The sequence below is a fragment of the Colletotrichum jinshuiense genome, chromosome 2, assembly GCF_051148585.1.
Source record: "Colletotrichum jinshuiense chromosome 2, complete sequence".
Classification (NCBI taxonomy): domain Eukaryota; kingdom Fungi; phylum Ascomycota; class Sordariomycetes; order Glomerellales; family Glomerellaceae; genus Colletotrichum; species Colletotrichum jinshuiense.
In genome coordinates, this window is record NC_139309.1 from 4,131,570 (window position 1) to 4,156,485 (window position 24,916).

A 24,916-nucleotide genomic window follows, 5' to 3' on the forward strand; every position below is an offset into this window, starting at 1 on the left:
ATGCGACCTTGGTAGAGCTCTCGGTCCGTCCTCAAAAAATTCGGGTCCGGATGGGCCAGTGCGCACACTCAATTGACCAGTCGACGTAAAGTGGTTTTGGTCCCCGTGCCACCGCGACGGGGCGCGACCCCCACCAGACGCGCTCGACGACCGCCTGAACGCGTCCCGCTTCATCACACTGCACATTGCCTAAGGTACCTCATCTTAGGTAACGCACTATCGCTTTCCGGACTGGACGTCCGCCGCCAAATTTTTGGCCACCAACCCTCAGAATCCTTTTCGGTCATGTTTTACGATGTTTAGTTGTTTATGATGAACGGTTTATGCCATGGCGAACTGGAAAGAACTGGGCGAGGTCCCAGATTCGGACGACGAACTAGACTTCGATAGCCAGGAATTCGAGACCGCCCCGAACCCTGATCTGCCCACGAAAAGCCCCCTCGAAGCCTTGCAGACGACGAAGAATATTCGAGAAAGCATTTGGGATGTCCCCGAGTCGTCCCAAGAGATCCCCTCCGTTGTGCCTGGGAAATTTGGTTCAACAGCCTACGGCCATGTGGTACCAAAGCCCTGCGACGACGAGCCGCCCTCCTCACCACTATCTTCGGTGCCAGACATGGATGAACTGGATGACCCATTCGAATTGGACAAGAAGGACAACCTCGCAACGGTACCTCCTCCTCTTTCTAAGACGAGGCCAATGTACTTTCCCAACGACCGCGACGACTCTCCAGATCCCTTAGCTGGAGATGATAGCATATCGACGAGCTATGTGAAAATCACGGCGCCCCATTTCGAATTCCCAATCGAAAACGAAGTTGGCCATGGTTCCAACCCTAGATCTCCAGTGGCCTCTCCAGCATCGACCAAATCGATGAGCCAGCCAAGGCCGCCATCCAGTATGCGCCGTGCTAAGTCGGGTTGGGGCCACGAGGTTGCGAAACAAGTCGGGCAGGACAATGCCAGCAGCCCATCTCTTCCGGGCCCTGCGGCAGTGTCCCTCGTGCCGAGTCAGTCAAGGGATTCAGGAGGGCCGCCAGCCAGCCAGCACCGTGTAAGCTTGAGCCGGGTCGAAGAGGTTGCAAGTCAAGTGGCGGTGCGATATGAACGCTCGTTTAGGCCTCGGAAACCTATTCAGGAACACCCCTACCTTATCGAGAATGCTCAGTATAGCAAAACCCTGAAGTCACATGGCCTCCGGCCAGTCAGGATGCCGTCAGAGCCAGCCTCCAGACGACAAAGAACGGAAGAAGATTCCCAGGAGAAAGACTTTGAGGACGACAGCCCATCGAATACAGCTGATGTGCCGAACGAGACAACTGACGAAAGCCAATTTAATGGGTTGGATGAGCCACAGAGCTCTGGACTCTTGCGGGCGTCATCACTGTCTCCGTCTCCATTACGAACCTCTTCACCCAAGCACCAGGGCGGACCAAGTAGTCAACCAAGCAATGAGGGCGAAACGGATAACACCAGTCTCTCCGATAATGATGACCTTCCCTCGCTTGATGAAATACACCGGGATTTGCTGGCAACCAGATCGGCAAAGAGACGAAGACTTGTGAGCGGTTCCAGCTCCAGATCAAGACTGGCACATAAAGTGACCTCGGATACCCGTTCACCATCGCGCCCAACCTTTCGACAGTATGACGATATATACGGTGTTTTATCCTCACCGTCTTCGTCATTGCAGCCTCAGCCTGCTGCCCTTAACCTTGATACTGAGTCCGTGCCGTTGCCGGAAATGACTGTTCCTCAAGACTTTCTTTCCGATGACGAGGATGAAACTATCAACGAAGTTGGCATCATGCCACAGGTTGAATCCGAGAGAGACGGTTCTGTTGGTGTGGATCAGCAAACATTCGACATGATTGTGGCAGATCTCTCCGATGCTGGAGAAGACATAGACCCTGAGCCCCGGGACATGAGCGATTCTGAGCATAAGAACGATGGCACCGTCTTGGAAACCAACGCGGGGTCTGCTAAAAACAAGGGACGGGCTGTACGAGGGGTTCTTCCAGCTTCCTGGATTACACTCAATCAACAAGAGCCCCGGCCTAAGCCAACCAAGCCAAGTAAGCACCAACGGCACGAAACTTCAACTGGAAAAACGCAAAGACGTGGATTGGCAGTTCCGCGGATCAACCCTACGGCATCGACCACGGCACCCGCTGCATTCGTTTCTGATATCTCGGACGATGACGTTGCGCCAACGCCAACGCCCTGGCGTCATGCTCTTACCGCCCAAACTGTGCTCCCTTTTGAGAGATCAGTAACAGAAATCATTGACGACGATGACAATGCCTCTGTAGTGGAAGATAATCAGATTGATCATATGCTTCCAGGCAGGAAACGCCAGTTAACTTTGAATGACTTTCAACAACCCGCGAAGAGGCAGAAGAGGAAGAACAACTCAACACCGAATAATCAATCAAAGAAACTCGGGAGACCTACAAACGCTGCTAACCGATCTTCACGGACTTCTCGACTTGATCCTTGGGATAAAAGTCGCATCTCAACATCCAGCAGCTCTCGACTAATCGCAAAAGCAAAAACCCCGCCAAAATTAAGCATTTTGGATGTCATTGAACCAGAAGCGCCCCGGTTCTTGAAGATCGCGGCTCGGACGGCCCAGAATAGACGCCATCTTGGAAGGTCTAGCCCGACAAATAAGACTATACGCCTGGCCAGTCGAAAAGACAACGTTGATGCTGGCACAGTGCTGCAAAATTGGAAAGGAGGCAAAATCCGTCCCCGACAGCAGTTGCAAAGCAAGAGCAGCAACGCCAGGTTATCAGCAAGACACCCACTTAGCCAACTCTCTTCCAATTCAAACCCTCGTGTTGCTGCGTTCTTGTCCAAAAGCCGCATTGAAGCCCAGGCTGATCCACATCACCTCGATGACTCGACATCTTCGACACCTATGCCCGAGGCGCGTTCCAAAGCGCAGCCGTTCTCTGGAAGCCATTCTACAAAAAGCCAACGCCTGCATGGGTCGGCGAAAAGGCCGGCACAGTTAGAGACGGATGTGACTGAGCAACCAGGAAGGGTTGGATTCCATGCAAGAAAGCGAGCTCTTGATGCCCTCTTCCATCGTAGCAACACGCAGTCATTGTCCTCGAGGCGCACATATTTGGATTCTGTCATGGACGACGCATCTTCGATTGCATCGGGGTGCAGCTTTGTTCGTGGAGCCTCCCCCGAGCCTCCAATAGCTGAGAAGTCTCGTCCGAGGCGCCCAAGAAAACCCACCCAGCCGATTCATGTCGACATAGCCGCTGCCCAATTTCGTCACGCGGACGATCCACTGCCAACCACGGAGCTACTTACTTCAGCAGAGACGCCCAAGTTAGCATTCGACGACAACCAACTCCTTGGGCTCGGCTCTTTCGGCACGCACTACACCCAACACTTTGAGATATTTCCACTGGATCGTGGTGTGTTTTTCCACGAAACAACGCTCATCGGCAGTGGCCGGATTAAGTCTGCAGTGGATGACCGGTTTTCAGAAAAGCTTTGGCAACCTCGTCCCCGACTTTCATTTCATCTGGGCGAAGAGATACTTCGCTGGGATACGTGGACTGAGCAGGTCTCTTCCGAGCTCGGCATTTTGATGGACGGGATCCTCGACCAAATCATCAAACCGGCGTTGCCAACAGAAGCTGGTTTCAATGCCAAAGATGCTGCAAGATTCGTTCTGGACTACGTGCAAAAGGCGATGAGCTTCGCGGACGATGCGAGTGCGCATTCCTTCGTCACCCGCCTCTCCGACGTGACCCAGGCCTTATTGTCACGCCTGGGCTCAGGTGTTCGCCTTGACCTGCATAAGAGCTTGCAGATAGTCGATGTCTTTTCGAATCTTATTCTCGTTCTCTCCTGCGCAATCCGCCTCTGTCAGAAAACACCATCATTGACGGCAGAGAGTTTGGTTATGGAAGGCGTTCTCAGAAAAGCCGCGGAAGCATTTGTGCAAATTCTTCTTGAGATTGGGCTGGATGATGTATCACATCTCTATGACGACCTTCAAACGTTAAGATATCGTGAGCGTGGCATTCGCTCCGACAAAGTTGTTCCACATGCTTGGGTCCTCTTAATGAAGATTCTTGAAAGCCTGCGAATACCCAGGATGACTTTCTGGGACGTTGCATATGCGCGTATGATTCAACCAAGCGTTATGCGCGGGGTGGACGCCCAAGAATTCGAGAAGCTCTGGAAGAAGATGTTTATCCTTTTGCCGCTATGCGAATTCGACAACACAGGCGTAATCGTACCCGATAAACGACACCAGGCCCCCATGGAAGGTTGGGCCTTGCCACAACAAGCCTTGAAACGCGTCTTTGAGTTGTATCGTGAAAACCCTCGCCAGTCACCCAGCTTCAATGATTATTGTCGGACGCTGGTATCTAGATGTCATTATCTGGTCGATCAATGGGGTTGGCAGAAGTGTAGTGGCATAATTGGCACCATTTTCGACTTTTTCGGTTCGCAGAACTTGTCTCACTTGCGAAACGAAGAAGCATTTCGCTCCGCTCGTTTTCTGGATAACCTTCACCTCAACCCGTCACTTGCGGTGGAGGCTGAAGACCGCTGCTTCCATATTTTCCTCAAACTTGTGGCACTGACCATCAAGAAGTTGAGGCGGAAGGGGTTGGTCAACGATATCCGGAACCTAGTTGCTCGTACGCTACCAAACCATGACAGGCAATATTCCAAGGAGCAGAATGTTCATCAAAACGATTTGGCCGCTCTTAGGAACCACCACGATCTTCTATGCACTCTCTTTTGGGCTGCGCCACCAGAAGTCCGTCCCGGCATCCACAACCTAGAGAAGCTGGTGATCCCCGCCAGTTCGCACAAGGAAGCTTGCCTCATCAACCTGAGGGCATGGAACCAACTAGCACGTTTCGTCGTACATGAGGAGTCCGCTGTGTCATTCACCCCTCTGTCGAACTGGCAGGTCAATGTGTTCAAGCAGCTTTTGGATCAGTTCAACTCTGCTGCAGCAGACATCCAGCAACAGTTTCTCGCATTGTCCAAGGATGTTAGCAGCAACATCAGCGAAGACTTGATGAACTCCATAGTTGCCACCAACAAAGCCGCAACAATGGAGATCATGCTTTTCTCCGTCAAGTCCGCGATGGACGTCGTGCAACATGCGGGCAGTCTGGAGCTGGCTAGGCTTGCCTCAAGTACATGTGAGTAGCAATCTTGACATTCCCGCAATCTCTAGCTTACTTACTCTTCTCAGATCAATTGCAGCAAGTCTTCCAACACTTTTCTACCCTGCCGGCAGATTTCCCGTCTACACTTTTACAGGCATCTCTGACCACCCTTGAACGCCTGCTTGGCCGAATTGAGTCGGTTTTCAATGAGGCCGATGATAGTCAGGATAGCATGGCGTCCAACACATTGGAGTCGGAAGATGCTATACTCGTATGTACTATCGTTCTCGCACTTGCAATTAGGTCTGACACTTTACTAGATGCTGGAACGTGAATTGGCCGCCGTGTTCTTCTCTATGGCTCGTTGCCTCTTGGCAAACCAGACGAGAGACAAGCCTGGCGCCTCGGCTGTGTCACAGGCTTGTGTGGAGCAGTCTGTCGTCGTGTCTGGAATGATGACTAGTCTGTTCGTTCGTTGTCAAATGATGGTAAGCTGTTCGGTTCCCGCAGCCGAGGAGGTATACTGACTCTTTTTTGCAGCAACTCTCTCAGGTGTTCAAACCAGGCAAATATGGGCTTTTCGAAAAGACACCAAATAAGCTCAACTGGGAACGACGTCTGTATCTTCCACTATTTTTAGCTATTGTTGCGCAGAAGGGGGCGGTAATCAATATCGAGGTAAGAGTTGCAAACTGCATACACATGGTATATCCTTGACTTATGAATAATAGGATATTGAAATAAGCCTTCTACAGCTGTGGCTTTTAGTCATTGTGCAGCCAAGTCACTGTCTTAAATTCGAGAATCAGTTTGGTCAGCAGCTACAGCGCCAGGCTTATCCTTTTATTCCCGACAAAGCCGCTGGACTTGTCGTCAATCCGGGTTACTTGTCTAACCGCGGTTTCTTCGAACGTGAGCTCTTCTTCCACTCGATCGCATGTATAAGATAGCTGACTATATCAGACGCGGTATCCTGGATGCGGCAGTCACTGCAGACTAGTGATTCTGCCTCCAAGAAGGACCTACGTGCCAAATTCGAGAAGGCGTTGAACGCCGTCATGCACCAAATGCGGATTGACGTTCAAACTATGGCCATCGATCCACTCGAGCACCCGAGCTACGTCAAGTTCGTGCGTAACATCATATCCCTGATCAAAGCCCATGGGGCGGACATCTGCCCTGTGCAGAAGTTCTTCCTGGAAGTGAGCAAGGAATATTCTCCGCCATTGCAGGACCCCCACCTCCAAGCCGCCTTGATACAGTCTTATGGATTTAAGCTTGCGGAAGGTGATTCCAGAATATCGAGCACGCTCTTCCACTTCTTTCTCAACAACTTCAAGGGGGCACTTCAGCGAGACCGCCTGCCTCATGAGGTTATCTTGCTGAAAGGGGCCTTGAAACACGGCGCCATCATGTCGTTCATCCTGGGGAAGATGGTTCCGGCAGTTTTGCATGCTACATTGTCTAGCCACGAGGCATACGCACTGCTTGACGTGTTATGTGATGCTCTCGGCCTGTCATTGGCAGCGCCAACTATCGCTCGTCAAGTGAGTGAGGATAGTCTTGTATGCATCCCAGCCTTGCTCACAACATTGCTGGCTTGGGTGACGGCAGTGAAAGGTACGACTCTCTGCGCGGAGCAAATTCATGTGCTCAGAAGAATCATATGGCTCCTTAATGCCTTTCAACCGTCGCTTGAGGCCTTCTCACTGTTGCCCCGAGAAGCTAGGGGTTGGGATGACCTCATGGACAGGCTGCATTGGTTCAGCATACTTGTCGAAGGAGCCCAAGATTACATCGGTACTGAACTCAATAAGTCCGACGCACCTTCGATATCACCTCTGGGACTATTCCGCCGGCTGAGGACTCTCAACGAGGATTTCAGGGTTCAGGATACCACAGTGCTAACCTGGTCCGAACACCTTGTGAACGACATAAGCAGGAATTGGGTCACAATAGGTCCAGTACTGACAGTGTCAGGGATCAACCGGGGAACACCCTCAACACAATCTGGACAGGGCTCCAGAAGACCAGACTGGGATGTGCAGGAACTGACCGCCAGCCTGCATGATCAACTACGGATTTGGAATGAGTGGTGGAAAAGGGTAAAGCGGGCGCCTGGTGACCGAGATGTGTTTGACTACGGGGATTGCATGATATTCTGAGCAGCAGAGCCCTCGACTTCAGGTGTACATGGTTGCTGGTGTGGACGGTGCGGATTTAAGCAACTTTGACCACTATAGTACTTGTATGTGGTAAAACAAGAGTCTTCCATCAGCCAAACAAAATGATTAATAAGTCGTGTAGCTTTCACTTGTTCTTTTACATCAGTGAATTCTTTGAATATGCTGACTCATCGAGGATGGGCACCAGTGTCCAATCCTGTGATCTGATCTCCTTGCCACTCGGTTCGGTGTGGTCCTCGGTGTGTCTCGGTGAAGGCTCTGCCGAGATTCCGCCGCTTCCACTAAGCATAGTGCCGGTTCAAAGAGGTTGATGGCAGAAAGTCTTGCCATGCAACATCACCGCCAATTGCTGGCATATTGCTCCTTGTCCTTCCGAATGCATGCAATAGGGCCCCGGGCCCTTGCCTCAGCCTCCAGAGTCACTGTATCCTCAAGATTAGCGCTTTCGGTCGCCCACCGCTCCCAGTGTCGACATTTCCACCCGTCGTATAGGCTACGGAAAAGTCCGTCTGAAGGCGGCGGCGCAGAGGATGGGAAACCACCAGACAAGCCCGCCAGCGAGCAGGATGACGACAGCAGCAATCGAGATGGCAACGCCAACAAAACCGAGTCGGCCTCGTCGGAGTCAGCTTTTAGGCGCTCGAGAGGAGGCGCGTTCGCCTCTGCCAGAGCGCGTCTTGCCCGGCCGCGGGCCGCTGACGAGCTCCCACCCGTAAAGCTGCCGCAAAGCTTCCTCGACAACGGCGTATCAATTTACGATCTTAAGAACCGAATCAACACCCTTACGAACGATCTGTGGCACCACCGCTACATGGGCGCCTACTGGCATGATCTGTTGTGGAAGGACTTGGATCTCGTCTTTAGCCATGCCTCTTGGAGCGATACGAAGCTGCAAGATGCGATACGTGAGCTGGGCCAGGGCAACACTGAGGCTGTGGAGAGGAGGAATCGTATCCTTGCCGAGGCATCACAGTGGTTTAGCCTCTCCATTGACGAAATGCAATTGGTAAGGAGGACCTCGCAGAACTCTCGCGCGCCGCTGCCGATAACGGAATTTGCGGATATGCTTCGCTACTCCAACAAGTTCGTTCTCTCCAACCTTATGTCGCAACATACTAGGGGGACGATGATCATCGATCCTGTACACGACCAAAATCAAGACCGCGTCCTTCAGTCGCTTGTCGACCAATACATCGAAAAGGGACAACCAAAGCCAAAACGGGACGGACTGCAATTGTTCGATCCTAGGGTCCGCGGCGAGATCATCACGGCTGTGCGCGCAGAGTTTTGTTTGAAACCAGAAGCGAGCGCCGCCGGGAGGGAGCTTAAGAGACCTCTCACCGTTATCAACATCACGAATTACACCGGTCGAAGCCATACCAAGAAGCTCATGAAGCACGTTGCGTCGTGCGTGGATGCTGACTTGATTCAGCTTGATGCGCAAGAGTTGGGGCTGCTTGTGGGCGAATACATCGGACAGGACTGTGCTCATTCTCGTGGCTCTATTTCTATGCTGGGATACCGTGCGGCAGAAATGAACGGGCGTCTGGGCAAATATGAAGAGGCACCCAAGCCTAGCGAGGAAGATGTGTCTGGAGAGATCGAGGCGGCTTGGGTCAATCTTCGCGATCACGGAGTGGATGGTGGCTACAGCAGCCCCATGGAAAATGAGCTCCAGAAAATCAAGGAGGGTGCGAAGGATTACATTCTTCCCTCTTTCGACAGATGGGAGAACCTGAAGATCAACGCTGTGCTTGAGGAGATTGCCAACTCCGCCACTAAGATGACGTCTCAGTCGGACCGGAACCTCCTTATTCATGTTGACGATTTTGTCGAGCTTAACATGACCCTCGAGGGAGCCCTGCTTCTGGGCAGATTGCGGGCCATTGTTGACACCATGTGGCGCGCCGGCAAGAGAGTCACTCTCGTCGGTACGTCATCCAACGAGAATCCCTCTGAGCAATATACATCGACATTGAAGGAAATCATGGCCGAGGAGTGCCTGATTCCCGTAACCCTGAACTTCCAACGGATCACCAACTCCAGTAATACTAAGAAGATTTACGAGGCCAACGACTACTTCCAAGAAAACTTACGGAATATCGAGCATATGTTACGGGCGATGACCGGCGCCACGCCCGACTACAAAAGCATGATGCGCATTGTCGGCGTGTCCAAGGCCTCGCCCCCACAGTACCTCCTCGAACATGATGAGTCCGATTTGGAGGCTTCACTAACCCCCCCCGTCCTGGCGACCTCCATCATTCCGCTCTCCGATGTATACCACATCTCTCGCCTCTTCCTCGTCTACCAGGACAGGGTCAGCCGTTACCAGGCCTGGAAGGTGCTCTTCGACGTAGTTGAATCCAGCAGCTACAGCATCGCCCAGATGCACAAGCTGCAATACCGGCCAAAGCGCCCCAAGCCCTCCTCCGTTGAAACCCCCGAGATGCAGAAGCCCGAACCCGAGCGCCTCCGCGTGTCAGGCAACTACAACGACTACGAGAAGAAGCTTCTCAGCGGTCTCGTCAACAGCAGTGAGATCAAGACGACTTTTGCGGATGTCCACGCCGATCCAGAAACCAAAAACAATCTCAAACTTCTCACATCCCTGTCTCTCCTCCGCCCAGAAGCTTTCACCTACGGCGTCCTCGCGACGGATAGGATACCGGGCTGTCTTCTCTATGGCCCGCCAGGAACAGGTAAAACCCTGCTCGCTAAGGCTGTCGCAAAGGAAAGCGGCGCAAACATGCTCGAGGTTAGCGGCGCAAGCATCAACGACATGTACGTTGGCCAGAGCGAGAAGAATGTCCGCGCCCTCTTCTCCCTCGCCAAGAAGCTTTCGCCTCTGGTCATTTTCATCGACGAGGCCGACGCCCTCCTTGCGGCGAGAGGCCAGCGCAACCGCGCCGCGCACCGAGAGACTATTAACCAGTTCCTCCGGGAGTGGGATGGTATGAGTGACACCAAGGCCTTCATCATGGTTGCTACGAACCGCCCCTTCGACCTTGACGACGCCGTCCTCCGCCGTCTGCCCCGCAAGATTCTCGTCGATCTACCCCTTAAAGGCGACCGCGCCTCCATCCTCCACATCCTCCTCAAGGGTGAGGACCTTGACTCTTCAGTTTCCATTGACGACGTCGCGCGCCAGACAGTGCTTTACTCCGGCTCGGATCTCAAGAACCTATGTGTGGCAGCCGCGATGACGGCAGTCCAAGAGGAGAGCGAGGAGGCGGCAAAGCACACGGGCCCGGAACCGTACGTCTTCCCTTCGAAACGCACGCTGAGGAAGCACCACTTCGACAAGGCACTGAAGATGATTGCCGCGAGCGTGAGCGAGGACATGGATAGCCTGAAGAGCATCCGCAGGTTCGACGAGAAGTATGGCGACGTGAGGTCGAAGAATAGCCAGAAGCGTAAGGGCATGGGTTTCGGTGTCATTCCGGAGTCGCCGGATGCCGAAGAGGCCAGGGTCCGGCAGGCTGTTGTGTAAAACCACGCTTCTTTGAATAGTCTCTATATTCACCTTATTTTTATATTTATGTAGTTTTTCTTTTGTCCTTCTTACTTCAAACTTTCTTCCCATTGCTAGAGGGGGAAGGGTACTTATTGATCGGTTCATATCGGGCCTTGGTATGATGTTTCACGTAATGGGGCCGGTCATATACTTCACCCACTGCTATCGAGTATAGAAAAAGGGGTACGGTATATGTGTGTAGATTTGTACCAATATCAAAACAAAACTGTCTAGGTAGCATTGCATGAGAGGTCTACAGAAAAGAAGGGAGTCCAAAACAGGACTACGTACGAGCAGCTATCCTATTGGGGCGGGGGGTTTTCCACCATATATATATAAACCCAAAGTCATAAGTGTATTTTTTTATCTACTTTTGCTTTGTGACCCTGCATCACCAGTTGTACCCAATTTTGACGCGGTCGTTTTGCTCACAAAAGCCCGTCACGAGAAAGAGGTATCAAGTCCAAGATCTGTAGCGGGCACTTGCTTCCAGCATGGAACAGCTGACCTTGATTCGCATGTTTGGTAGCCCTCATATATAAATAATACTACATCACGCCCGTGCCGATTTGCCCAAGTTTATATATAGTGCTCGGCATCCTCTGGCATCCCTCTGGTTCAACCCTCGGTGGTAAGCTGCACTCCCTCGGCAGCTAGAGCCCTCTGATAATCCCCCTGCGCCCTCTTCAACGCCTCCAGCGTCGGTTGCATGATGGCCAACACGGCCTTCCTTCCACCCTTCTCGTGCTCCGGCCGCCAGCCGCGGATCTTCTTGCCCGTCGCTTTGTAGTAATCCATAATCTCCTTCTTCTTGGCGCGGATAATGTCGTCGCGTGCCTTCTCGGCCTCATCGGCCACGGCGCTGATGCGCTCGGCGGACCGCTTGAGGGACTCCACGAGGTACTGCAGCTCGTTGGCCCTGTCTGGGTCGCCCGACAAGAACGCGTTCCAGAACTGGTGTAGGAACTCGACGGTCGTGGCGTGGGTCAGCTGGCACCGCTCGGCGACCTCGACGGGGAGGCCCATGGGCTTGGACTCGTCCGTGGTCGTGTCGCCGTATTTCTCCGCACGGCGCTGGCGGATGCCTCCCATGATGTCGTCGCCGGCGGCCTTACGAGCAGCGCGGGAGCCGACATGGGGGTGCTTCTGCGCCTCTTCGTCGCTGTCGCTATCATCGATGATGCCGATACCGGCTCGGAGGTTCAGTCCGCCGGCCCCGTCCGTCTCGATGGTCTCGAGATCAGACTGGATCTCGAAGAGAACGTCAGAGGGGTTCTGCTTTGCGAAGGCTAGGGCATTTGCGGACTTTGCGTCCTCCCTCTTGGCAAAGAAGCGGTTCTGTTCTTTGATGTTGAGAATGATCTTGTTCTCCTTTGCGTCTCCTCGCAGATCACGGAGGGCAAGCTCCTGGAACGTTGAATCATCGAGCTCAGGACCGGGTTCCTTATCCGAAGGAGCCACGTTGGCCATCATTCTCTCGCTGAGACTGTTGAGGGTATTGACAATGGGCACGTTTTTCCGCGGCCGCATCTCGATATCCTTCTGGTTTCCGCTCTTGAAGCCGCCCTGGTTCTCCTCGTTGCCGTAGACATCAATAATGTGCGGGACGCTCTGGGCCATGCTCTTCCTCTGGAACATGGTTGTGTTCTCGCTGGCATCGTGGCTGTCGAACAAGGGGTCCCGCCGGATGCCCTCCTTCTTCTCGTCGGATATTCGGTCGCCCTTGAGGGTTCGGAAGAGCTTGCTGAGGAAGAAGCGGGACCAGAACTCGCTCTCGGGGACTTTGGGGACGTTCTCATCATATAGCCTCTTGACCAACGGGTGCTGTGCCATGATGAGCTGGACCATCTCAACGGTGATGTCCAGCTTGAGCACGTCGTTCTCCAGTCGCGGCTTTATTGCCGGCAGAATGTTGTAGGCGCCCTTTTGCTGGTTCACCTCGATGGCGTGGGCACGTAGCAGGTTCGTGCGCGTCGACCAGAACTGGGCGTTGAAGGCGGCGTCCGATATCGACTCAGGTTTTGTTGCACGGGCGTCCATGTATGTCTGGTGCAGGGTGCGGTCTTTCTTCATAAGGGATTGCTGCAGCTCGATGTCGCCCTTGAGCTGGGCGTCGTCAAACCAACGGGCGTTGCCCGGCTTCGAGTTGACGGAGCTTGCAAAGGTCATGGAGCCGGAGGCGTTTCCGCCACCGCCGCCGCCGCCAGCGCTGCTGCTGGCACCATTTGCGCCGTTCGCGGCTGGGCCTGGCGTTCCACTACCTGAAGGCTTGGGGACGGTAGGATCACCGGAGCGAATGTCGGCCAGAAGCCTTGAGAGAAGATCTTTGATAGCATTGGCCTCCGATCTTGCGTCCGGTGATGTGAAGTGGAAGAGATAAGGCACCTGCTCTGTTGCGTCGGGAGGCTTCTCAAAGATCTTCAGCATAACTTTGGCCGCGGTGTCTGGTGTTTGCTGCAAATCTGCCACTCATGTCAGCTATCTGAGGTTTCTATCAAATGAGTCATCGCCGCCCATTGATATCTTACTCGTGATGTTGGCAAGTGCCAACGAGACTGTAGGCGGACCATCGCCGGGTGCTGGAGTCCAGATGACGGACTGCTGGTCCGACCTCAGGGTCAAGACGCCATCCTTCTTCTTGAATGCCGCCCGTCCGGACGGAATCGCCATCTTAGTTTAGATTGATTCTTTCAACGGGTGTTGTGAAGCATAGCGTTGAGCCTTTCACTCGTCATCACTATCCAAACGCTCAAGTTGAAGCTGTCCTCGCCCTGTGTGAGTTTGCCGGGGTTGTAGGGGTGAGGCCCGATGCGTCAGGCGCGGCCGCACTGGCCAACGCAAAGTTGTCAAACTTGCCTAGCGAGCTCTGTCCCAGCACAGCTTTATCGTCCAGAAGCACAAGTCGCGTGTTGACGTAGATTGGGAATCGATCAATGTCTTTCACTAGGATTTGCAGTCTCGAGGTTTAAAGCTTCAGCCACAGCAGGGAACTGGTGCCTATGCTTGCCTGCGGTGGCGCCCGCCCACCGGGACAGCTGCCAGATGTTCGCGGTCCGGCACGGTCCGACAGTGGCACAATTGCAATCAGGCGAACGTTCACTGAACATCAACTGGTTGTCTTACGGACGGGTTTTTATGACCATCTTAGGTTAGCGCCAATGCTGCTCTAAACCATGCTCACTTTAATGGGAACTTTAAGAACCTCGCGCGTGCTCGAACTGACAGCACTTTACCACCTAATCCCCAGAAAACACAGCAGACTTTAATAGCACTCAGGCTGCAATGTTTTACAAAATCGTGGAGACTGCCCCTGGAGGTTCGTTAGATCGAGGGCGCCGTCATGTTTTATTCGCCGCTTGACGTTAATATGCATCAACTAAGAGAACCACCATCATAACCTGTACCAAGGTGCTTAATATAACCAAGTTTGAAGCCTGAGTAAAAGACTCATCGAAATTCCAAGCGCATAAATTGTGGGCATCAAGCAATGTCAGAGTTATTCAGAAGGGCTTCTATCGTATTTTGATGTCATCACCGTGCTTGAAGGTCTCATGCATGGTGTTTACTGCTTCCAACACCGCCCTTGGCGAGTATTTTCGACACATCTAGCAGCGGAGAACATGACTGGCGGTGTTTCCAGGCTGGTCAAGAATCTTGGGATTTGGGGGCCGAATTCAACGTCCCCAATACTCAGTCACGATTGTGACTGTACTATTGTTCCTTGGCAGAGCTTTGGCGTGTGAAGAAATGAATGAGTCGCCGTTATATATATACCCTCAGGCGAGCGAGAGTTGTTACTGAAGTTTAACGCATCCATCTACCGTGCTGTGTCTCAGTTTCCAACATAATTTGGAAGTAACCATAACAAGTCATATAATATATGGCGGCAAAGCTTTGAGAATGTTCTTTATGGCTTTGGTGAAACGGTTATGGTTGAGAATTTGGTGGCACGAGGAGCTGGTATGAGCTGCTTTTGTTTAACAACAAGTTTACATGTGAGAGTCTACCTCGCTCAGTTACGTATATTTGGGAGGGCATGTGTGAGCACAGTTAACACAACAAGTGATAGAGTGTATGCTATTACAAAGAGAGCCAAGGAAAGTATGTCAATATGAACACATATACCATATTTTATGTTCGGGTAGTTTGAAATTAACATGCATACAGGTATATTGACGTAACGTGATCCCACGGCTTGCCCAAGAAGGCCACCTGGGCAAAGAGATGGTTATTACTCGAGTTAGCAATTAGAAAAGACAACCAGAGCCAATGACACATGACATCAGCAGAGTCATCAACATGGCACATCACACTGGGTCTCCAAGAATCTACAACGTTTGTAGAGGTGTGTTCGGCTATTTATTTTATCTGACTCATTGCCTGCCAGCCATTTCCCATGCAAGCCAAGAACCAGTCCTGGAAGATTCAATATCATCCTCAAACGCCAAAATCGCAAGAAAACAGACTCGTTCTCATATCTATGAATGCGTGTACCTGCGTATCTCGTCCATGTCTCATAAAAATATCGTGACCCTCCCGGCTGAACATCCAAAGGGCGGAAAAGTTGTCAAGGCCCCTTGGGCTCATGCGTGTCTGGAGCGGAGTGATCGTCGACCGTGAGATCTCTTCTTCTGCCAGACCAAAACTTCGGTTGTGCCAGACTTGCACTTGGTACCAGGAGCCATAGGAATGGGTACAGACCACTGGCCAGAGGCACAACGCTGGAATTGAATACCGGAAACGCAGTTCCACTGGCCCTCAGGACTGCAAGCCTGCCCAGGAATCATGGATCCATCCGCAGCGCCAATGCCGGATCCAGAGCCAGTCCCAGGTGAGGGAGCGGTTACCGGGGCGGAACCAGGCTCAGCGGGAGATGCCACAGGTGCTGTCGTAGGGGCAGCGCTGGATACGGCGGGCTGGCTGACGGTTGCGAATGTGGTTGGCTGCTGAGAAGCCGAGGCAACAGGGGCGTTGTCAGGATCCGAGATTGTGATGAACACACCACCAGGACTGCAAGATGTCAGTGGTATCCGCGACAGAAGCAGTCGAAGCGGTGCCAAGGTTGGTACACTTACAGTTGAGCGCGCGAAGATGAGCCTCCAGCAGCACGAGTAGTCGTTGGCGGGTTGTTAGGCTTAGAAGTTGCCTGCGGAGGAGCAGGTGAAGGGGCAGGAGCGACAACGTTGCTCGCGCTGCTGGGGGAACTGCTACTACCACCGCCAGAACTCCCACCATTTCCGGGGTTGGGGGCGGCAGCAACACCACAGTTGCCAAGAGGATTCGCCGTCTTAGTACCGGCTGTCGTGACATCCGGGCCTGGGTTGGGAAATAGGACGTCGGACCCCTCAAGTGTGCTGCAGCCGTTGTTGATGTTGGCCTTGAAGATCTGGGGGCGGCTGCTGAAGGAAGTGGTAGTGCTGCCTTGGCCACCACCACCGGTGATGGTGATGACAGCACAGTTCATGTAGCTGTGGACAGGGGTCAGTAAGGCTCATCACTAACACCAGGAGGGGGGGGACGTACAACTCTCGGTTACCAACATTGTTGAACCAGGTCCAGGCAAAGATTGCATCCTGAGCAGAAGGGGTGTCGGCGGGAAGAGTGAATTTGAGGGACGACGTGCCGGCAACAGGGCAAGCACCAATATAGCTGTGTATGACGGTAAACGTCTTGCCACTGTCGAAGGAGAGAGCTGCCTGGCAACTGCCGCCGTTGTGGTTGGCACCACCGGCGATGGTCATGTTGTAAGTCTGGCCGGCTTGCCAAGTGGCAACGGGAGAGGCCTTGTCAGATCCAAGGAGGTTCAGGGTGCCCTTGCATGGGAAGTCGCTGCCGGAAGCACTCAAGGGGCTGGTGATGCTGTAGTCGATATCGTAGCCAGAGAAACGGTTCTCCTTGGATCGCAAAGGCGGCGGGTAGGTTATGGCCATGTGGGCCGAGACCTGGCTGGCTAGCAGCACAAGCGAGGTGATGAGGGCGGCCTTCATATTGTTCTTTCTGGGAATATGAGGGCTGTGGGAAGTGAGATGAGTTGTTTCTTAGGACAAGACAGATGAAGAATGGATGGGTTGTTTGGTTGGGTTGCGTGTTATTTGTTCTCAATGAGTGTATTTGCTCCTCGTCTTGAGATGTGCGTGGTCTGATGATCCTTAAGGGTGGGTTGTCTGTTGTGTTGTTGCGGCGATGGTGAATGACAGTGAAGCAGTCAAGTCAAGATGACTGAGACGGGGGCGTCTTGGATATTTTTTATCTGAAAGTGGTCTTCGATTTCGAGCCGGCTCGAAGGAGAAAAGTTCCAATGACGGACAATGAGGTGGAAGGAATGTGGTGCTGTGCAACAATGAGGCTGGTCAAGAAGAGAAAACTGCCGAGTACGTAACCGTTGAGGTTTGGAAGAGGCAGGGGAAGTGACGGTGGTGAGCCTACTTCTCCACGTGTAAATGGGGAAAAGGGTAGGCAAAGTTGGTGAGTCTGTAGCAGTCAAGAGCGTGGATGACGCAACAAGGAGACGAGTGAGCAACGGAAGGAAAAAAAAGTGAGGCAAGAAAGAAAGGCCCAGAACCCGGATCAAGCTACTGATGAAGTCAGGTGCGGATGAGGCAAGAGATTGAGGAAGGCGGGAGGCCGTCACTGGGTCTTTATCGTCGAACAAACACACCAAGCCCAGCCCATCGCAGGCAGGTAGGTGGCACCTTACGGACGGGGCCAAGGGTAAATGCCCGGCCGTTCTCTGCATCCCGTCTCGTCCAGTGCAGGCAGGTCTGCATCCTGATCCGTATGCGGACTGGCTGGCTGGTCGGTCGCGGGGTGCGGTCTCTCTCGTGCCGGAATCCCCCCCCCCCCCTGTTGACTGCACCATTTTCTTCATCAGCTTCTACTTCGAGATACCTCACCCTGCCACGGTAGATACCCCCAGCCAACTGGTACATCTACCTTTTTTACCTTCTATTCGGATCTCGGATACTGGCAGACGATGGTCCCTTACAACCCCCTCAACCAAGTTTTGGTCCAGTTGGGTCTGCGCCTGACTTATTCCTCCCTTTCCTTCTCCCTCCGGATTCTTTTTCCATTTCCTCAAGTCAAGGCGCACTTCTCGGCTACCCGTGCCCTTCCTTCCTGTCCAACGGTGCCTCGATCTCGAGAGACCCCGACTTGGGCCTAGAAGCAGCGCCCAAATTCCTCTTTGTAAACCATCCCTTGCGCCCCTTGCCCTTGCCTTTCCGCTACCCAACCTGCAGCCGCCTTGCGGGTCCAGGTCCCCGGTCCTGTGCTACATCCTGCTCTGGCCACTAAGGCAAGGTACAAAGTCACACAACACACACTGCGCAGTAGCGCATGGAGACGGCGGCGGCGAGGGACCAGGGTGACCTGGAACCGTAGAGCCCTTTTGTCTCTGATGCGAGGTGGCCAAGGTACCTACCTACCTGCCTAGTAAATAGGTGGGATGAACGGAACCTGGAGGGGAGACGGGCTGGACCAGCCTGGTCATTGGCCAAGGGACGGATGCACGAATAGCAGGTCACAGCGGTAGTTGCGCGGTAAAGATTTGAAGCGCAAGGGGCGCAAACCGACCTTGAAGGGGGTGAGGTTCACCGTTCGACTCCTGCGGACCCAGACCGCGCCCAATCACCTGCCCCGCGTGCCTGGCCTTCACTGAGACGCCTGGCCCACTGATTGGTCCAACCGTTTACCCAACCTGGCACCTCGCACCTCATCCCGTTGTGATAGCCAAGACAGGGCAGATCAGCATCGGGCCAAAGCTGGAGAGAGCTGGAGCACACTGCGAAAAAGTGCTGTTGCTGTGACCAACCACCAGGGCTCACCTTACATTCCCTCCAGTGCCCGGTGTTCCTTCCCCCGCTCCAGCGCCTCCCCAAGTTATCCCCGGTAACCCTGAACCGACTAGGACGTGGCCGTGGTGACGTGACGTTTCTTTTCCAACGTCCAGCCAGGCCCAATCGGGACAAGAGATGGTCTTGAAACATGCGACATGCGCCGTCAAATGGCATGCATCGTGCAACCGCCACGGGTGAAAATGTTTCCTACCTTCGTCCTACAGCCGCCAGACAAGCAGCCATCGCATTTGGTCTTTTTTTATTACTTTCCTACCCCCCACGGCCCATTGTTCCCCGGGCTGACTTCATCATCTTTTTTTCCCCTCCTCTCCCTCTCTCTGTCTTCCAAGTGTTACAGTATAGTCACTCCGCACTCACATCATGCAGCATACAAATGGTTCAACTCACTCGTGTCATGCCCTGTCATGTGTAAGAATACTTCCCTTTGGCAAACGTGAAGAACCTTACCTAAGGTTATGGTGTCAGTTTGACCATACATGATCATGTTCCACTTCTAAACCGGCCAACTCTCCCAAGGTTATGATTAGTGCGTATTCTGGTGCCGAACTTGCCGTCTGAGATACTATGCTGCGACGCTAGTGTCCCCCCGAACTGCTCTCCCTTCCGTGCCGGCCACTCGTGCAGTTCTGGCGTGCAGGTTCCCGATCGAAGTAATTCCAGACTCATAGCAGCTAACTGCTATTGAGCACCCTTGAGAAGAAACCCAATTCATGGTTGTCCAGTCACATTCGGTTGTATCGTGTAGGTTGAAGTAATGTTTTATCATGTTCGAGCCACCTATCGATAGATGGCTTTAGCCTAAGCTGCTCAACTCCCACCCTCTGTTCAGCTATCTGTGGCACCCAGCCTTGACATACGCGAAAGGATTATGGCTGACGTCCTCACGCCCCCCTTAATCCTTAGTCGTACCCTACTCTCTGGAGGCATGGGCAGTCCTCCTCCTTGCGGCAGCTCTGTGGCAGAAACCTCCTTGCCGCCCGCCCCGTTACGCGAGGCCCTTGGGAATGGCCTTGAGTACATCTCACCAAACACGCAACTTTCTGCCAAACAACCGGCATTTACGTACAGGAAGTGCAACATCCAACTTCCACCCTGATGACTGCATCACCTCAGCTAGCAGATAGCCGGGTTACTCTCCGACAACCATTCCCTTTTTGTCATGAAATGCTGGCACGCCTGTGTTGCAGCATCCGCTCCGGGCCCTGCGGATAATTGAATGTTGATCAACGCTGAAGGGGCTCGGATGCTTAGACATGTAAGGCAGCTGTCCATGACGCCATCGGTATGCCTCGGTCATGTTTACATGGATTTCATTTGGCTTCTTCAGAGCCATCAGGGGCGCGCCCCGGACCGCTAGCAGGTACCGAGGTACCTTGCTGAGGTCCTTGGTGCTGCCCATGATTGTTGAATGGCTTGGCTCCGTAAGTGTTGCTTCCACTGCGGTGCTGTGCTCCGTATGAATGCATCTGCGAGGGACTTGTTCCAAAGTGCTGAGGGCCAGGGCTGTTGTAACCACGGACGTTGCCAACTAAGACAAGGTGTTAGCATGCTATTAGGATCGACCGCTGGGTACCATCTTACCCTGACCGCCGGGTTGCTGCGGCGTGAACGCAGGCTGTTGGTACTGCACGTTGGGGCTCATGCCATAAACCGGCTGGCCCTGTTGAGAGCCTTGGTGGACCATCATGGGCGCCGATGGGCGCCCTGGACTAGGATAACCATTTGATCCGGGAATAGGCTGCGGGTGTGCGCCGTTTGGAGGCATGAACTGAGCGTGATTACCAGCGTACATCGGCATTTGATGGCCCGGTACCATGCCCTGAGGATTGATGAACTGGGGCATCATTGGTGCTCCCATGGGACCGCCGGGCTGTTGCGGCATGTACTGATGGTTGTTGGAGAAGTTCCTAAAACCACCCATTTGGGGAGTGCCCGGCCCAACAAAAGGCTGCATCATCGGCTGGTTGTAAGGAACCTGACCAGCCGAGCTCATGGCCGGCGTGTAAGTAATCGGGACCTGTGCCATCCGAGGGGAGGCGAACGACTGTGCCGAGTTGGAATGCATCATCCGATGGTCATCCATGTTCTGATACGGCGTGTGAGGAACATGTCCTTGCTGATTTTGTATTGGCACGGGCGGCATATGCGGGGACTGCCGCGGGCCCATGCCGTGCGCAGGCTGCTGCAGATGAAATGGAAGCTGGTGTTGGTGAGCACTGGGCACAACATGTGTGTGGTTCGGCGTGGCGTTTGTTGACGAGGCGAATGACTGACGCTCCAAGAACTCTTTGGAGGTGATAAGCATCGTTGAGTCGGGCTTCTCGTTGTCTTGAACCTGCCTCCACGTTGGCGGCGTGTCATAGGACGGTCTCAAGCCGTCGTTCTCGTCCCAGTTTCGACCCTGGGGCGGTGTAAACGTCTTGACGTGGGCGAGGATGTAGCACTTCTTGACATCAACAGCCTTCGTCTTCCGTCGAATCAGCTGTCCGGCAGATACCGGATTTGATGTCGCCTCGGCAACGTTGTTGACTGCAGAACGAGGGCTCGAGCCTGCACTGGGATGCCCATTAGGGTTGAAGGACGTTGCGAACGGGTTCGGTCTGAATTCATGACTGTTGGGGTTTAGTTTTCCACCCATGTGATTCGGAACACCGCCGATTCGTCGGAATGCCTCCGTGTTGTTTGCTGGCCCAGTTGGCGGAATTCGCACATCAGGGCCACTGGCAGGCTGGTGGTTGGGTGGCTGCGACATCTTCTGCTGCTCCACGTTGCGAAGGCGTTGAGCCAAAGGCTGGCGGTTCTGTTGAGCGAGATGTTGACCCGACCTGTCGTTCCTGTACGGTTGGTTATGGTACTGAGGGTTGACGTAAGACTGACGAGCGTTAGGATGACGGTTCGGCGCGTTGGAAGGAGATATCGTATTTTGCGCGGGCGCTGGGCGCGCTGCGTTCCTCGTGTCGGCGGCGGCAGCTTGTGTTGTAGAAGTGTCGGTAGACGGCTTTGCTGCGCCCTCCTTTGATGGGGTGTCCTTGCCCTTAGTTGTGGTGGTTGTCTTGGTTCGAGCAACATCTTCAGCATTCTGGAGCGCCTTGGCCTGAATCTCTTTCTGTTTGTCAGGGTCCTTGGCAATAATGGAAATCAGATCGGTGGGGACTGGAGTCGACAGCTTGAAGGAGTCCGCAAATTTCTTGAGCTCCGTCAGCTTGACTTCTTTGTCAACCTTTGCCTTGCTGCTCCGAATCTTTTCAACATTTTGTCGCTGCTGGCTGGCAAAAGTCTTGAAGGAATTGAAAACGTCACGCTCCACTGTTGAGGCGGCACTGGGCGCACCCTCTTTGACCTGAGGAGATATAGTCCTGCTCGTAGCTGCGGAGGGACGGGCCGGGGTGACCGATTTGTCAAGTGCCTTGACATCACCCGTCTTCGCGCTGTCGGTCTTTGTCTCTGACGTCTTGGCTTCGGATTGTTTGGCTGGCTCTTCTTTGGGGGCAGGCTTAGCAGCGGGCTTCGGGTCCACAACTTGAGGCGCCTCGGTAGCTTGCGCAGCATTACCCTTGTTTATCAATTGGCTCAGGAGCTTGGCATCTTCTGGCTTCGCCGTAGTTTGCTTCTTCGCAGGTGCTCTCAGCTGCGACGAGATGATTGCCGGATCGATGGGGGCGCCAGCTACATTTGATTGCGAGGAAGGTGCCCGTTTTGCGGGAGGGGTGTACTTATTCTCTCGGCTCGACAGAGGCGGGAAGTCCTGGCGGCGAACTCCACTGTACCTAATCATAGTTGTTAGATCCGGCTGCTCTATGCAATGAGATGGGTAAGATGTGCCTACTTGTCTTCTTCATCACCGCCACGGTCATCACCGCCACCACTGACAAAGTCCATCACGCGCTCCTCAGCAACATGGGCAGTGGTAGGCAGGGTTCGCTCAATCTCGCGTGCCTTACGGTCTGCGGCGGCCATGCGCTCTCGGTATTGGGGGTGACTCTTGTCGATGGTGGTAGTATAGATGTTCTCATCGTAGTCGGTCTTGAGGCCGAAGAGGCGCTCATTCTCGGCGAACTGATCCCAAGCTCCACTGTTGGAAGACTTCTCCAGACTGCCGTCAATGCCATCACTAGAATCAGGAACCCATGGCTGCAGTGTTCGCTCGTTAACTCGGCTGTTGGATATGGCGGCGTCCGTCCTGAATCCAGATCGAGCGCCTCAAATACAGTCAGTATCACCCTTTCGGATAACAGGGATGTTGATAGGCATACCATTCTGACCCTTTCCGTCGGCCTTACCACCCATGGCGGAGTCTCTCTTGTTGTAGGGCATATTGCTCAGGTCTCGCTTGTTGCCGTTGTTCCCGATATCAGTTTGGGGTTTCTTCGGAGGGACCATATTGCAGCTTCGGGCTGTCCAGGTAGTACGAGAAAGGATCTTTCAACAGCAGTGCCACCTTGACTACCAATGACCTCCAGTCCCCTGCGACGAAGGGTCAGCCAGCTTCCTGGTTATTTTTTGGAACCATCCGAGCGAGTTGAGTCAGGTCAGATATAACAACAGGGGATGGATGAAGTAGATTGGGATTCGGGATGCGGGGATTCCGTTGATGATCGAATGCTGCACCGCTGAAGGGCGAGGTGAAGGACAGGTGATTCTGCGAGCTACGCACCTTGCGACGGGAATCGGAGGATATGTGGCTCGTCGGGCTCGTAAAGCGGACAGTCGTCGTGGACTGTTGATCGACGATGTGATCAGACGGTAAGGCCGCAACCGGCCCTGCAGTTCCGAGCAGATTTACCTGCAGCAATGACAACGTCGACGGTTAGCTCCCGGAGTCCAACAGCGGGGGAGAAGCATGAAGGACAGATAGGTGGAGGTCGTAGCTTGACGCAGGCTGGGTGACAAGCGACCCGGCGAATAGGAGATGAGAGCAGGGCGTGGCAATGGGATAATGGGAGAACAGAAAGGAGACGATTTCGCAATGTCCGAAGACTAGGGCTCGAGGAGCCGGAGGCGAGGGTACGGAGGAGGTGGATGGCTATGTGTCTCACCTGGTCAGGGTACTGCGAAAAGGCTCAAAGAGGCCTAATGGAAAGGAGAGAGAAACGAAAGGCTTCCCCGAAATGTCGTCCAGCCGAAATGGGACTGCACGAAATGCGTCGCAATTGGGCGACTCGAAACGGAGGGTTGGGGGGGGAGCAGTCACAGGAGACCAGCGTCGATCGTGGGCGAAAAAAGGGCGAGGTCGTGGAGGGAGTTGGCATTTGGTGTGGAGGTTGAGGTAAGGTGAGGTGAGGCTTTGTTTTCCACCACGCACCAGCAGTCCCCTACCAGGCCCTGGTGCCGCCTTCTCTTGGTGAGATCGGAGGTGCTAACTTGGGGTACCTTCCTGCCCGTGGGCCTGCCCTGAGGTGTGGTGTACCCTGCGCCTTGTCACTTTGGAGCTGGGGACTAGCGAGAAAAGGGCGTGGTGGGTGCGGGTACGGATAGTGCTCCCGGGGGATGGTCAGAGATGAGTGGCCCCTTCATCCTTAAGCCCCTCCAACCCATCCACTAATATTCAGGGCTCTCTATTAAGGCACGAGACATCGCCTTAGGTTGCCTCACCTTTTCTTTGCTATATATATGCACTCATGAGCTACGGCTCAGGTGCGAATACTGACACAAGGGCCCTTTTATTCGTACCTAATCTCGGAGCTTCTTACTTCTCGGTTGCGACTCATTGCGGTTGTCTAGTAAACCTACCTTAACGAATTGAACATCACGCCCGACGAAAGGGGGGCCGTGCTCCCTGTTATCCCCTCACGACCATGCCCATGCAGTGTTTCGAGCAAACATTCAGTTGAGAATCGGCCTGCCTTATTAAACCCTTTTCTTACTCCAACTGCCCATCTTACCTCAGCGTCTGTTTTGGGGGACTGCATTCAATGTGACGTCCATCATGCTACCTCCTCAGGTAGGCTACATAGCGTGGCCGGATCAATAGAGGGCTGCTGCATCAAAGATATTATCTTTGAGACATACCGCAGTCGAATTGACTGAAAGTGCAGGTGCGTACAATGACTTCTCAGGCCAATCAATGATGTCCCTGAGGTCCGTCGCATGTTCGGCGCTACCTCGAGTCACCTTAAAAGTTGAGGTAGCTTTGGATGGAAAATTGTGGGCTTCGAAGCTGAACTCGGTCTTGGGCCAATCCAATCTCCGCCACGT

General features: G+C 53.6%; 4 protein-coding genes across 4 annotated transcripts; 1 reads left to right on the forward strand and 3 right to left on the reverse strand.

Annotated features, from left to right (window-relative positions):
* Positions 1-328: 328 nt before the first annotated feature.
* On the forward strand, positions 329-10,841 carry EsH8_II_001073 (uncharacterized protein; the record flags this gene model as incomplete). Its single annotated transcript, XM_083264371.1, has 8 exons — positions 329-5,195; positions 5,249-5,433; positions 5,483-5,650; positions 5,703-5,840; positions 5,894-6,074; positions 6,126-6,709; positions 7,350-7,410; positions 7,864-10,841. 8 exons carry the CDS (start codon positions 329-331, stop codon positions 10,839-10,841), a joined length of 9,162 nt encoding a protein of 3,053 aa, XP_083121693.1.
* Positions 10,842-11,483: 642 nt separating this feature from the next.
* On the reverse strand, positions 11,484-13,535 carry EsH8_II_001074 (TFIIH/NER complex subunit TFB1; the record flags this gene model as incomplete). Its single annotated transcript, XM_083264372.1, has 2 exons — positions 11,484-13,327; positions 13,394-13,535. The coding sequence occupies 2 exons, from the start codon at positions 13,533-13,535 to the stop codon at positions 11,484-11,486; spliced, it is 1,986 nt and encodes a 661-aa protein (XP_083121694.1).
* A 1,913-nt stretch (positions 13,536-15,448) lies between these two features.
* EsH8_II_001075 (uncharacterized protein) lies at positions 15,449-16,852 on the reverse strand (the record flags this gene model as incomplete). Its single annotated transcript, XM_083264373.1, has 3 exons — positions 15,449-15,875; positions 15,941-16,333; positions 16,389-16,852. 3 exons carry the CDS (start codon positions 16,850-16,852, stop codon positions 15,449-15,451), a joined length of 1,284 nt encoding a protein of 427 aa, XP_083121695.1.
* Positions 16,853-20,031: 3,179 nt separating this feature from the next.
* On the reverse strand, positions 20,032-23,101 carry EsH8_II_001076 (uncharacterized protein; the record flags this gene model as incomplete). Its single annotated transcript, XM_083264374.1, has 4 exons — positions 20,032-20,249; positions 20,303-22,488; positions 22,548-22,920; positions 22,975-23,101. The coding sequence occupies 4 exons, from the start codon at positions 23,099-23,101 to the stop codon at positions 20,032-20,034; spliced, it is 2,904 nt and encodes a 967-aa protein (XP_083121696.1).
* Between the last annotated feature and the right edge of the window lie 1,815 nt (positions 23,102-24,916).